The sequence below is a fragment of the Sander vitreus genome, chromosome 1 (assembly GCF_031162955.1).
Source record: "Sander vitreus isolate 19-12246 chromosome 1, sanVit1, whole genome shotgun sequence".
NCBI lineage: Eukaryota > Metazoa > Chordata > Actinopteri > Perciformes > Percidae > Sander > Sander vitreus.
Genome location: NC_135855.1, coordinates 11,491,092 through 11,505,439, shown reverse-complemented (window position 1 = coordinate 11,505,439; position 14,348 = coordinate 11,491,092). Strand labels below are relative to the sequence as shown.

At 42.3% G+C, this 14,348-nt stretch overlaps 2 protein-coding genes across 4 annotated transcripts in view; one reads left to right on the top strand and one right to left on the bottom strand.

The window, feature by feature from the left end:
* The window catches only part of trpm5 (transient receptor potential cation channel, subfamily M, member 5), a 33,496-nt gene extending 25,155 nt beyond the window's left edge, over window positions 1-8,341 (top strand). Inside the window, exons 21-26 of the mRNA XM_078264843.1 lie at window positions 313-481; window positions 646-824; window positions 1,405-1,537; window positions 1,762-1,834; window positions 4,584-4,674; window positions 4,843-8,341. Coding sequence (XP_078120969.1) covers window positions 313-481; window positions 646-824; window positions 1,405-1,537; window positions 1,762-1,834; window positions 4,584-4,674; window positions 4,843-4,988 — 791 coding nt within the window. The 3' untranslated portion in view covers window positions 4,989-8,341. The remainder of the gene's footprint in view (window positions 1-312; window positions 482-645; window positions 825-1,404; window positions 1,538-1,761; window positions 1,835-4,583; window positions 4,675-4,842) is intronic.
* Window positions 8,342-8,871: 530 nt separating this feature from the next.
* On the bottom strand, window positions 8,872-14,345 carry traf6 (TNF receptor-associated factor 6). Of its 3 annotated transcripts, XM_078265094.1 has the most exons (9): window positions 14,260-14,315; window positions 14,073-14,127; window positions 12,804-13,129; window positions 12,514-12,664; window positions 11,946-12,104; window positions 11,753-11,824; window positions 11,334-11,411; window positions 10,899-11,222; window positions 8,872-10,565 (listed from the first exon to the last, which is right to left on the bottom strand). In XM_078265094.1, exons 2-9 carry the CDS (start codon window positions 14,079-14,081, stop codon window positions 9,960-9,962), a joined length of 1,725 nt encoding a protein of 574 aa, XP_078121220.1. In that variant the 5' UTR covers window positions 14,082-14,127; window positions 14,260-14,315; the 3' UTR covers window positions 8,872-9,959. The 3 variants fall into 3 exon arrangements, with proteins under 3 accessions (XP_078121220.1, XP_078121335.1, XP_078121304.1); XM_078265209.1 differs by lacking the exon at window positions 14,073-14,127 and having other exon boundaries at window positions 14,260-14,345; XM_078265178.1 differs by lacking the exon at window positions 14,073-14,127 and having other exon boundaries at window positions 14,156-14,322.
* Between the last annotated feature and the right edge of the window lie 3 nt (window positions 14,346-14,348).

Sequence of the window (14,348 nt, the reverse complement as noted above, 5' to 3'; positions counted from 1 at the left end):
ACATAACGCTTCTTTTAATAAGTGTCATTCGTTTTTTGTCATGACAACTTATGGTTAGGGTTAGTGTTAGAGTTAGGGTTGTTGTGGTCATGACAGTGTCATGTCACTCTTATGTAGATACCTTCAAGTAAAGTGTTACTGTAAATACTCATTTCTGTATTTATTTAAGGTATAGAACATGAACCTTTTTAGAAAAATGTGCACTGTAAATGCTATATTTGAACCATTTATGCAATCTGCCATGCTTTCCGTTGGCCTGAATGTTATGTCTTCTAATCTAATGTTACTGTTCTTTCATTTAACGGAGCACAGCTGCTCGCATGCCCGACATTAACTGCACCAATGACTCACAGGAGATTATCATGGGCCTACGGCCGCCATGTCCCAACGTCTATGCCAACTGGCTCGTCATCCTGCTGCTGGTCATCTTCCTCCTTGTCACCAATGTCCTGCTGCTAAACCTGCTCATTGCCATGTTCAGGTCAGAGGCTGGGAATCCAGAAACCCCTCCATATGTTTGTCTTGTCTGATGACATGGGTTTACATATGCTTGTGGCTTTTTTGTACATTATAAAATCAAAAAACACAAACTGATTTTATTGGCTTTTTGTTCTTCTTTTCTTTTCTTTTTTTAACCATCTGCAGCTACACATTCCAGGTAGTGCAAGAAAACGCAGACATCTTCTGGAAGTTCCAGAGATACAACCTGATTGTAGAATACCACAGCCGTCCAGCATTAGCCCCACCCTTCATCATCATCAGCCACCTCTCTCAGCTTCTCCTCAGCCTGTTTAAACAGCCTGCGTCCAAGCAGGAGCACCTTGGTATTATTTTTATTCATTTTATTTGTCAGGGACCATGTGCAATTTTTAACATAAATGTTGCCATTTGATGCACTGTACCAGAGTTAGCCTTAGGCTAATTTACATCTGCAGTCCCTAGGCAGGGCACAATTTAAATCCAACAGTAAAAACATGACAACATCTAACAAAACAAGAAGACCACAAGATCACAAATCCTACATCAATATAAGGCACATTGTGACACACACACACACACACACACACACACACACACACACACACACACACACACACACACACACACACACACACACCTGTTCAGCACCAAAAATAAAAGTAAAATAAGCAGGATGTTAGTGGTTGCAGAGTTGATTGTTATGTGGAGGTTATATCTGCATATTTTAATGAGGAGCTATTACGCCCATCCTACTTTATTTCAAACAGATATTGAAATAGTTTGTTGGGTCTTATCTGGCTAAATTAAAAAGAAATACTGAAAAACAAACTGTGTGCTTATCGCTGTCCTTCACCTGCTTTATCCATGGCAATTGCTGCTGTTGGTTAATTGGTTATTGGACTGCCTCCTTGTGTGTTTTGCCAGAGAAGGAGCTGCCAGCGGGGCTAGACCAGAGGCTGATAACATGGGAGACGGTGCAGAAAGAGAACTACCTGACCAAACTGGAGCGCCAGCATTGGGAGAGCAGTGAAGAGAGACTTAAGAGTACCTCCTCAAAGTAATTGTTCTTTTGTAATTTTGTAAAAATCAGTAAACTGTCTATATAGTAGGAGTATGAGAAGGTATAATCTTTTAAGCAAACGCGCTCTGATAAACCCACTGGACACTACCTGCCCAGCACCAGACTGTAGCCTGTTTTAAAGCTTGTCCGCCTCACAGTGGTAAGAAATTGATGATTGCAACATTAAATAGAATTTTAACTGATTTGTGTTTGTGACCAAGGGTTCAGAGCTTGCTGACGATTGTTGGTGGGTTCAAGGACCAAGAGAAACGAATGGCATCCATGGAGGCTCAGGTAAACCTGGAAAAGTGACCTCAACAGCACCATGTATGGCCCATAATCAAGTTGCATTTTCCTATTTCATATAACACCAAAGGTGGAAAGTAACGAATTACAATTACTCACGTTACTGGAAAACTCCCCGGAAACTACTACAGTGAATAATGGGCAGGATGGGCAGCGTCAGTTTGTGTTTACTGTCGCTTAAATCACAAGAAAGATGGAGATGGAAAAGTCAGACACCGTGTAGAGCTAGAAGCTAAAAGCGAAACCCCGTTAAATTCTGCTGTGGTTGAACTCAAAGGAAAAATGACCCATGATACCTCCCTAAATGTTTTAAAAGCCTTTTGTCTACACGTTTTATTTTGTTATTGCACTCTAAATTGTAAAGGTAAGGTGTTCCTTTAAATAAAAACAACTAGTTTGTTAAAAAAGTAACTAAGTCATTTTTACTCTGATAAAATTTTATATAAGCTATTTTTATACCGGTAATTTTACTTGTACGTAAGTGAAGGTTCATCCAAGTAATAGTACATTTACTTAAAGGTGCTGTAGGTAGGATTGTGAAGATCCAGGCCTTAGCCAAAAAATGTGAACACTGACAACTTCTCAGTCCCTCCCCCCTTTCCGCTAAAGCCCAAAACGGTCTCCTAAGCCCCTCCCCCCCACAAGGGAGAATGAATGCGTGTGCATGAGCAGTGATTGACACGCAGTTAGAAATTCTAGCGGTAGTGTTTTTACCACACCTGCTGTCATAAAGGTCTTTTCTTTACGGTGCTGTTTTGCCCACTGTAGAATACTGAGTCAGTCACTGTTACCGGGAAGGTCATATAGTTGTGATGAAAATCATTAATTTACAAGAAGAGAATATGTTACAGATGCATCGTTGCATTTCAAGTGTTTCATACAGTAACTTAGCCTGGCTAAATCATGAGCTAAACCGGGTATCACTGTCACTGTGTCACAAGCCAAAGCATTAACGTTACGAGTTTGTTATAGCCAACGTAATAATAATATTATATAATAATGTAATATTGATTTATATAGCGCATTTCATGAGACCCAGGGACTCTTTAAGTACAGGGGGACAAGGGAAAAGAAAACAGTAGACCAACACAAACACGGACCAAAAGGAATAAAACGTGCGCGCTAAATGGAAGGGGGGCGTCATTCAATATAGGTTACTGACGTACAACCACATTGCGCAATCTAAAGTTATTTTATGAACGAAATAGACATATTACATACCTGAGGGCCAATCCGGGGTCGGTTTTGAATCATTTACAATCCTGTAACTGTCTCCATCTGTTGAAAGCCCGAACGAGTGTGAATCAGATTTTGCCCGTCGTCTTTCACTTTCCCTTTTTAGCTTTTAGTGGTTCTTCGTTTAATTTCCTTTCTTCTGTGATGGCCCTGCCCTGCCCCAGTGTCAGCCGTTACTACAACAGTCATAACTTCTAAAATGAAAATTACAATACAGTTAGGCCTATATGAAGAAATCTCCTGCTACTTGTTACCTGGCTGGATACAATAACACGGGCTTTTCCGGTGTTAACGCTAACATCTGTGACCCTTCAGAATGTGTTACTGTAGCGCCGTCTACCTGCCGTAAATCATGCTGTGACTTTGCAGGGGAAATCGGACCTGGGCAGAGGCATTAATAAAAAACTATATAAAAATAGCGTTCTTTTCACTGTTAGTCTCGTTTGCTGTTACAGGTCATTTATGATCATCAGATGAACAATTATACAGTTTCAGAAACATTTAAAGGTCCCATGGCATGACAATTTCAGTTTATGAGGTTTTTTAACATTAATATGAGTTCCCCCAGCCTGCCTATGGTCCCCCAGTGGCTAGAAATGGTGATAGGTGTAAACCGAGCTCTGGGTATCCTGCTCTGCCTTTGAGAAAATGAAAGCTCAGATGGGCCGATCTGGAATCTTCCCTTTATGATGTCATAAGGGGAAAGGTTACCTCCTCTTTCTCTGCTTTGCCCGCCCAGAGAATTTGGCCCACCCATGAGAGAGAGGCATCATGGCTTTCAAACAAGCAAAGTGGCAGTTGGTCAAGGCCACACCCCCCCCTCTCCTCCTCAATAGCATTTAAAGCTACAGACACAGAAATGGCACATCCTAAGCACATCCTGGCTCTAGTGGCTGTAATTCTGCACCAAGGCTGAATTTCGGGAAAGAGACTTCAGATACAGTATTAGGGGACCACTAAGGCCTATATAAAAGAGACTTCAGATACAGTATTAGGGAGACCACTAAGGCCTATATAAAAGAGACTTCAGATACAGTATTAGGGGACCACTAAGGCCTATATAAAAGAGACTTCAGATACAGTATTAGGGGGACCACTAAGGCCTATATAAAAGAGACTTCAGACACAGCATTAGGAGACCACTAAGGCCTATATAAAAGAGACTTCAGACACAGCATTAGGAGACCACTAAGGCCTATATAAAAGAGACTTCAGATACAGTATTAGGGAGACCACTAAGGCCTATATAAAAGAGACTTCAGATACAGTATTAGGGGACCACTAAGGCCTATATAAAAGAGACTTCAGATACAGTATTAGGGGACCACTAAGGCCTATATAAAAGCATCCAAAAAGCAGCATGTCGTAGGACCTTTAAAAGTTACATATAGTCACTTTAAGTAGAATATTTTTGTACTCTTTCCACCTCTGTATAACATTAGCTTGTAAGTAATCTGACAGACAGTTTGCATAACCCTCAGTCATTTCTGGCTTTGTCTAGGTCAGATATTGTGGAGAGGTGTTGTCCTGGATGGCAGAGTGCTTTGCTCAAAGCACGCTGAAATGCAGGAAAGAAGCTCCAAGAGCTCCAAGTGAGTCACAAATCTGAAACAGGAAAGATTGACTCATAACTGATAATCATGTGACAATGGACAAAAGAAAATACTATTCTCTTCTAACACATTAGAATACTGAGATTATACTCTTTTCACTGTATGCATTGTGATCCAATTTAATATTAATACGACATGAAATTGCAGCGTCTCTAACAGGCTGCCAGGCAAGCAGCACCAAGGACACACCTCAAAATCAACCAGAGAAAGAAGTCAAACAAGAAGAGGGTGAAGCCAGACCAGGTCCCTCAGGATATGGAGCTAACAAAAAGTTCCCTTACATTGATGCATAAAGGTGATTTCAGTAACTGGTCGCACCCAGACAGCTATTTATGATACAATGTGTAAGATGTTCAGAATACGTTGAGGTTATGATGTTGGTGCTGTTGGGGGAGAGGGGACATGGATCGCGTTTGGACTTTAAATTGACAAAATGATGTTGAATGTATTGACAGATGTCTCCTTGGTTTTTGAGTGTTGTTTGTTTGTTTGTTATATAGCTTAAGAAACCAATTCACTTTAAGAATTTCATTCTTTTTACAAGTTAAGCTTTCAAGTTTAAAGTGCCCATATTATGAAAAAAACACATTTTCTGGGATTTGGGGTGTTCTTTTGTGTCTCTGTTGCTTCCACACGCATACAAACTTTGTAAAAAATCCATCCATGCTGTTTTGAGTGAGATACGGTTTCTGAATGTGTCCTGCCTTCAGTCTCCGGGTGAGCTGTTCAAAATCGGCACGGCTTGTGACATCACAAGCCGAAACGTGCTGGCTAACCGCAACCGTTAGCTGGTAGCGTTAGCATGCTAACGCTAATGCTAGCATGCTACCTCGTTCTCAATAGCAAAGCACTGCTACAACACACACAAGTTCACCATAATCTACAAAAGAACTACTTCCATGTGCGCCCTCATTTAGAAGTCTCCCAGCTAATCCTGCCTTGTAACTGACGGAAGTTGGAGAAACAGCCTCTCTTTTACTGTCTATGGAGCTAGCTAGCTGACATGAGCTACATCTGAGCTACTGCGCATGTGCGAGTGCAATCAAAGATAGTACAGAAGAAGAAGAAAAGAGGTCTCACTCTGTAGCTAAAACAGAGACCAGGTGAAAAGAGGAGCTGCAGCAGTGAGAGACAGCTGTGCAGTACAACAAAAAGATGGTGTTTTTTGAAAATTAAACCATGTAAACCTATTCTGGTACAACCTTAAAATACAATTATGAACCTGAAAATGAGCATAATATGGGCTCTTTAAATGTTTTTTACTAAATCTTAATTATCTGAAAACATAACTTCAGCATTTCAGGACACATTTTCAACACTTGTAAAGCTTCCTGTTGTTGTAAGAAGAGACAACTCTCTTTCTCATATCAAATATTTCACCAAGGTCCTTTAGTGCAGCAAAAAGTATACACGCTTGGCTCATTGGTTTAAAGAAAGCAAAAATAGAAAATAAAAAAATATTTCCCCCCCATGTCTTTATTTTTTTTTTAAGATTTATTTTTTGGGGCATTTCAGGCCTTTATTTGTACAGGACAGGCCGGCCACACACTGGCTGCGCGGTGTGAGCGTGTCAGCTGCGTGGCGTGTCCGTTTTTATTTTGGCTCCCATGTTAACAGGTTAGAGCTTGCACACTGCCTGCGTGACACGCACGTCTCAGGCGCGGCTCGAGTCGTGCCGAAAACGCGTGCATGCTAAAAATAGGACCGACGCCTGCTTTTCACGCGACACGCAAGCGTGTTGGAAGCGTTTCCAGGCAAAATAGAATAGGAAAAGATGTTTATATGTCATTTTCACACAAATACATATTAATAAATGACACTGATGTTTGAAAGTCTCTATGTTTTGACATAAATGCAGATATAAATGTAATTTCAAAAAAAATAATTATCGCTTTTCAAGTATTGCACCTGTCAATACAGAACAAAATATTCTGTAGCCTATTTTGCGGTCCATACTGCCGACGTTGTCTTTGCTGTAGTCAAATCAGTATATATTTATGTTTAACATGGTTTTTCATGTTATCAATGGGAAACAGGCTAGCAGCAGCAGCAGCGCCGCGTCAGACATGTTTCTGGTGTGCCAAGACATAGAAAACGCCACGCAACAGAAACGCCACGCTCACACCACACACGCAGTGTGTGGCTGGCCTTGGACTTGAAAGGGGGGAGAGGGGAATGACACCCCCCCCCCCTTCATGTCTTAAGGTATGGTCCAAGTCAGTAGAAGACATCAAATGACAGACACTACAGTAGCTGTGAGTGAGCTCAACTTTAATTCAAGGCTAATTTCATCAGTATCGGATCATATGCTGAAATTCATTAGAAACACCTCATTCAATTGATAACAGGAATCAAGTTTTTACAGTCAAATCACTGAATGGCATCACAACAATGTTACAGATGGAGAAACAATACTACAACAAAAAAATACAATACATTACTTACACCACGTAAAGACTTAGCAAGGCAACATATTGGTTTGAAGTAAAGACACTGACCCATGATAATGGATTTAAATCAATTCTTAAAACACGTTTCAGATCACATTAGGTAGGAAAGGCACCAAAACAATCCTGTCAAAAGCAAAATGAGCAACTTGTAACATGTATTATGCTAAACTCTGCAGTGGTGATGAAACCAGGTAAACAGAAACTCCACGTTGAGTAACCAAATGGTGCTGTCATTTGTTAACTGATAGGTCACCGTGACGCTCTAAGAACAGTGCAGTCAAAAGTAGTGAGGCACGAAATGCCGAATTTGGAATGCACGTTAATGTCTTTTGCTATTCCTATTCTTTAAAATGTGCTTACTTTAAAAAAGGTACCCTGGGAGTTCTAAGTTTACGGTCAGTGTTTCTTATCAAAATACACCGTACGTCTCCTTGAGGTCCAACATTTGCGAAGCAAGACTTTTGAATATCTTGCATTAGCTATGTCAACATCAATGAGTAGTCTTCTTCATCCTTCGCTGGAACATTGCTAAAGTTTGCTCGCCATGTCACCGCCACCGAATATACAGTGTACTACCATGAAACCAACAGATGTCACGTATATTGTTTGACGCACAGACTCGCTGCTTCGTCTTCTCCAGTTGACACGATACTCCTCAGCATCTGGTTTCCCCCATAGATACTTTAAAATAAATGGATGCTGTATTCCGAGATAGCCACCCCGATTCATTCCAGTGAAAGTTGCTAACCTGGCGCATACGCAGAAATAAAATAAAGTTCTTCAGGTTTCCATATTTTGGGATCCTTGCACTTCAGAATCCTTTTCTGGCTGACTCGCTGCACGCATGAATGGCATGTGTTGTATGTTTGTTGGACTAAGGTCTCAAATGGTGATCAGAAGTCATTTGTGTTTTTGGCACTTACATTGTTTTGCAGGCATTTCTTGTATGATTTGGTATTACGGCTGCACGATATATCAACTTATGTAACAACATCAACTGGCGCGATGTACGTATCGCGAAAGGTTGTGACATAAGACACTACGAGATTTTTTTTTTTTTTGTGTGTTAGTTGAAAGAAAATATCAGTAGAAAACAGCACTTTAAAAAGTGTGTGTGTGTGTGTGTCGTTCTCTTTTTAGTAGTGCCTGTCACTGTCAATGTTCAATTTGTTCAATAAAAAGAATGTTAGAAATGATTATTTGTTTTAAATTCAACGAGCAAGCCGTTGTATTTTAAAAGAATACTGAAAGCGACAACAAGGCAGAACTGAGTACACTCTAATATCTGTTAATTTACCGCAAGTAATATCGTTACCGCGATATTCGACGACGTTATCGCGTATTGCATATTTTCCTCATATCGTGCAGCCCTATTTGGTATGGGAAAATGTCATTTTGGATCAAAGCATGTCACAATTCCAACTGTGGCCGCTACACAGTGGGAGAGGGAAGAGATCCTACTGGCCTGAGGGTAGAGGCTCCTCCTCAGTGCTGGCCTGGTGTATCCAGGTTACCTGGGTGGTTTGGATCCGTAATAATTCTCCTATAGCTCTCTGTATTTGCCCGTTGTGGAGCGTAGACCGCTGTGATAATGAGCGGCGTAAACGTCCTTTCGTAGGACGCGCGGCCTTGCATTTGTTTTGACGGTTAACTCCGGATCAGGTGAGCAGGAACGGGATATTATTTTAATATTCCTGCAGTTACACCACTCCTCCCGTTTTTTTGTTTGTTTGTTTTTTTCCCCCCCTCTTCCCAGAGTCATCTGTTCTGTCACAACAGCATGTAGAAAAAGAGTCACCCGGTTGAACGGCGTTGTCCGCTACTCCCACGATTAAGCCAAGTTTCGGCGAAACAAAAGGACATTACGGTTCGTACGCTTTGTACTTTGGCTTGCGGAGATGCTCGGCAAGAGAACTTCCACGTGGCCGGGATCTCAGCCGGCGTTTAATCCCTCCTCGCTTGCCCCGATGCCTGCTCCGATTGCAGAGATATCACAGCTGAAGTTCATCCTTCCTACTTTTATTTGCTAGGCGTTTTCTTTGAAGTTTACATTTGAACATTTTTGACCGGCCAGTTCATCAGGAATCAGCAGGAGAGTTGACACAGTGGTGAGTTGCTTTTTCCATCTTCATTAGTGTCTTGTGGTCAAGTAACAACAATTGTTACACAGCCCGGCGCTGTTCCTTGGGGATTAGTTTAACCGGTTAGCCTTTTTCTTTTTAGTTTTTATGGCTTGTATGCACTACTCATTTTTGTAAGCACCCTCTGCGTCTTTGACAATTTGTGTCTCGTCATCACCCACATGCCCCCTGTGCATACATGCTTATCCTTGTGTCTGATAGTAGAGCATGAGATTAAAAAATAATAATAATTAAAAATACAATGAAGATCTGCTTGTAACAAACATTGCTCCATAGCGCCACTAGTGGTCAAAAACTCCACAGGGTATCTTTAAAGTGCACATCTTGAACTGGTGATGTTGAGCTGTTTAAAATGTACAAAATTTGATTTTATGAGGCTTGCTGAATGTTGGTACCTTGTGGGTGACTACATCCATTTCAAATATATTAAAAGGATTGTGCTGTATATATTTATTAAAACAAAAAAACACACTGACATTTTAAAAGTTGGTGAAGAAATAAATACTAGCATACTTGCAGTGTCCAAACCTTAAAATGGGTGTGAACATCGATTTTCCTCCCCGCTGATGTCCAAGAATTACCATGAACCGAGCAGTATTTGAAACACAGTTCTGGCAGATGTACTGTGCTGACATCTCAGCATGATGATAATCCTATAGATCGGAGTTTGACTTCAGTCCCTCGAAACTGAGGCCTCGTGCCCCCTAGGCTGCACCGTTGGTCCCTCGCGGTGAAGCATATTGTCAAAACGCGGTGTCACCTCGCAGCGGATGAGTAGAGTGTCATCTTTGACAAAGGCTCTCTGACTCAGCTGGTGCAGGTGCAGAAAGGTGACGTAGCCGAATCCTTTGGGGTTGCGCTGGATTGTGGGCTTCTGGAAGGCCTGCAGGTCTGGTTTGGTCTCCATCGCCTCCGTGTGGTGCTGGCCCTCGGGGCCCTGGTCTAGGATGGTGAGGCGGATGGTGCCCTGGAACGGCCAGGTCAGCTGCCCGTCAAAAGCTCCTTGCATGGTGTGGACAAAGAGGGAGATGTAGTTGGAGCAGCGCGGGGCGTTGGGGGTCTGCAGGTGTAAGCGCAGGCACAGCTTGTAGCCCGGACGGCCTGTGTAGAAGCCGGGGCTGTGCTCGACCACTGGCTGGCCCGCTTCTTGGTTCCGCAGGTGGACAGAGAAACCTTTGAGGCGCCAGATGAAGATACCGTTGCACTGCTGCGACTCCAGCTCCCTTACTGTCTCCTCCAGCATTGACACTCTACGCCTTAACTCTGCAAGATGGCCAGCCTGTGGAAGAGGTGGGACAATGGTTTCAAATGACAAAAGGCTTACACGTTGTCTATGGTCCTTTATTAATTATGAACCTGCCCTACCCTAACCCTAACCCCTCATCATTTGGGACACTCAACTGCACGTATGCCCGTGTCTACTCAGGGGGCGTAGCGTTGAATCTGCTGTAACTTCCTATTACATTTCTGCACCGTCTGATACATGTGAAAGAGATCAAAGACATGGCAGCGGAATGTAGCTGGGCAACGTGCGTCACAAATTGGGATCGCGATTACACATACAAAACCGCATGCAAGTATTTGGAATCCAAGGCTCGAGGACATACTTTACCTGTGTTTCTTTTAAGATGATGAGCTCACGCAGCTGGTGATCCTGCCTTACCAATCGTCCATCCATCTCCCTGAGCCTCTGCGTCTCCTCACTAGGCGGACACGGGGCACAGTTGCTGCTGCAGCCCGCAGCTCCTCTGGGCCCGCTACAGGCTGATCCTGATGCTGCAGCTCCTTGGTCCTCAGGGGAAACCGAAGGTCCTAGCGTCCAGGGGGACTTGGGTGTGGTGCCATTGAGGCTAAGGCCACGCAGGAACTCAGCCATGTAGCGCATGTGCATCTGCGTGAACTCCTGCATGTGCTGAGCCAGGTTGTGGCGCTGCATCTGCAGAGGCAAACATTGTTTTTCTTTGTGACAACTGGAGCTGCAGGACCGATACGACTAATAGTCATTAGTCATAGTTAACAGTGTGTAGATCAACATCGGACCACCTACCCTTTCCTTACATCCAAAGGTGCTAAAGTTACAGGCAATGGGTGCTTTTGGGCAATCTGTATCACAATGAGATTCCATCTGAAACCCAAAAAAAAAAAAAAATCTGTTATAACAAGTCAGCTATTACTGTATAATTGTGGACAAAAGTAATGAGGAAACCCTCTTGGAAATAACTAATTTTTCTGTCTCATACCGAAAATGATTTTAACGTCATCAATTGCACTCGCTGCAGAAATGGTGGATGCCCACATCAACTGTGACATGCACTGCGGCTAGGTGCGTTGCGTTTTTTTTTAATGAAAAGAGAAGTTATTGTTGACAGTAGTTACCTTAAACGATTAACAACACACAGCTATAAAAACTTTATAGCAGAGGCCCTTTTTTTTTTTTTTCAAGGCAGACGCTGACGTCTAACTCACCTGGTCTCTGATGAGATCCATCTCACAGTACTGGCACTTCACGTTGGCAAAGGGACACTGCTGCTCATGAAGCTAAAGGAGCAACCACACCAGATATATGTAAGGAGACTTACCCTCACTGAGACACAATGCAGCTGTACGATTTTTCCCAGTAGAAACTATTCTATAAAATAGATAAGGGAGTCCACATTACCTCGCTATCCTCATAAACAAAGCGTGCCACACAATCTGGACATGACACCGGTCTCCTCTGGCACTCAACAGTTGTGTGCTCCTCGAGGTGGCTCTTTCTCACAGACTGCTGGCACTGTGGGCACGGCACAGTGGCAAACTGACACTGCGCCAAATGGTTCTGGGAGGGGAAAAAATAAGACGCCGAAACAATGCAGTTGATTTTATTCTGTATTCAGACGGCAGTGGTTTCCATATAACAAGTTCATCGTCCACGCCGGAGAAAGATGCTGTGCTTTACTTATTTTTTTTTTTTTTTTGACATACAGTGTGAGGAAATATTGGAACAGCCAGCAGGAAGAGTCTGTGCTGACTATGGTGGCGTTGACGGGGGAAGTATCTTACTTGTTGCCTGTTTTTTTTTTTACTACCTTATTTTTTATTGAGGCAGTGCTTTTAAAGTAGTGGTATCATTTCAATAGTATTATGCAACCCGATGTCATTTTAAATTCTGGACTTTTAACTTGTCTGTTTTCATGGTGTTGGTTGGGCTTAAAATCAGAGATGCCCTTCACTTTTAAAGCACTCACCTCTAAACCTCGGAGCTCCATTTTCTCAGCACAGCCAGAGTTTGGACAGCGAACAGTTAGCGACAGAATCTCCCGTTTGGCAAAGTTATCCGGAAACAACTGGTCTTCTAACAGCCTTTCGTTGTCCACAGGACACCTCTGTCCTGTATCACTGTTTTGCAAGAGGAAGAAAAGTCATCATTTAAAGCAGCGCATTTCATATTTGTTCAGGAAAGTCAGTGTGATAATGTGTCGGACACATACTGTACCTAGAGCACATTTATTTTAAGAGAGCTGCAACAATAGCATACCGAATAGACTTCTCAATGCAGTGCTTGCAGAAACGGTGACCGCAGGGTGTTTGAATGGCATTCCTCAAAGCCATGAGACAGATCGGGCACTCATATTTACTCTCTAGGGGCGGGTCAAACTCCACATCATAGCCCTGGAGGGCTGCAGTGGCCAGAAGACTAGTGGCGGTGCTGCTGATGAAGGTGCCAGGGCTCTCTGAAGGGCTGGGAAGAGATTCCCGTTCCTTTTCCAGCATTGCCAACGCACAGCCGGACAGCTCTCCACCGACAGCTCCTTCATAGCTGTCCTCCTCCAAACTCCCCTTATTGCTGTCAAAGCACGCCATCTGTGGAGAGCAAGACAAAAATGGGCAATCAAAGGGTGAAAGTGGCAGAATAAATCAAGCATTATATTGGATGTAAATATTCATTACTTTTCCCAAGTTGGAAATCGCCATTATTTTCATCTCTTAAAGAGGGAAGTCAATATTTCAACAGTACTGAGAAAGCTCAGCAAATACTTTTTTTTTTATGCGAGACAGCTGTAAAGGACGGCAGAGATGTTATTATTCTCTACCGTAAGATACGGTTTTGTTATGTACACAATTAGTACACGTCATAGTTGGTTTACAGTGCTAATATGGGAATGGTTAAAGGATGCCACTAACATTGAATAATCAGTCTGTTAGCGTTCAAATAACTAATTCATAATGTGGCCTTTAACATTAAAACATTCGACATCAGAGGAACATTGTCAACTGAGTTGAATATTTGTTCTGGTCGTGGAACTTCCTTATATGCAGAAATATACTGAGCATTTGTATCTTAACACACACACACACACACACACACACACACACACACACACACACACACACACACACACACAATAATATCAACACAATCGCAGTGCAGCTCACGTTATATTCATTAAGTAACGGTTAACTGTATAGCTGCATCTGTGTACATAGAAGCCATATATATTACTCATATTGTACTGTTATCCAGTGTAATGTAAATATATAGTGGAGGTGTCGAAACATTAGCGCTAAAATCACTATTATTTTACTAGCTTGGCGCTGTAAACTCCTGCTAAAAAAAATGAGGTAAAGCTACACCTATAATGGAAAGTAACGTGGAAGTCATACGTTTTGATGAATAACATGACTCAACGAGGTCCTAACTAAGGTGGTAACGTTATCTTAACACTGAGGCGCCTTCGCATATTATTGACTTACTGTACACACAAAAACTGTATTGGCAATGTTGTCACTTGATGTAGCTACTAACCTTAGTCATGCCCCTGGATGCGGAACTGTAACTTTTAAACCTAACGTTAACTGTGCTAAGCGATTAAAAGAAAAGTTACTGACCAAAACAGCAGGGACAACAAACACACGTCCTCTTCAGCAACAACGGCATTAAGATACTGCCTATTTCCGTGAAATTATATATTCTTTTTTTATGTAATACCCACCTTTGCGTTTGAAAACGTCTCGAACTTTTCGTTTCTACACAGAATTTCCTGTTTTCCTTTCCAGACGTCATCAAAGATAACCTGTTGAG

Coding starts and splice junctions, on each gene's coding strand:
- traf6 (XM_078265094.1), bottom strand. Junction 11,825..11,945: donor TTGTTTATGAGGATAGCGAG/GTAATGTGGACT, acceptor TTGCTCCTTTAG/CTTCATGAGCAGCAGTGTCC. Junction 11,223..11,333: donor CCTTTGGATGTAAGGAAAGG/GTAGGTGGTCCG, acceptor TTGCCTCTGCAG/ATGCAGCGCCACAACCTGGC.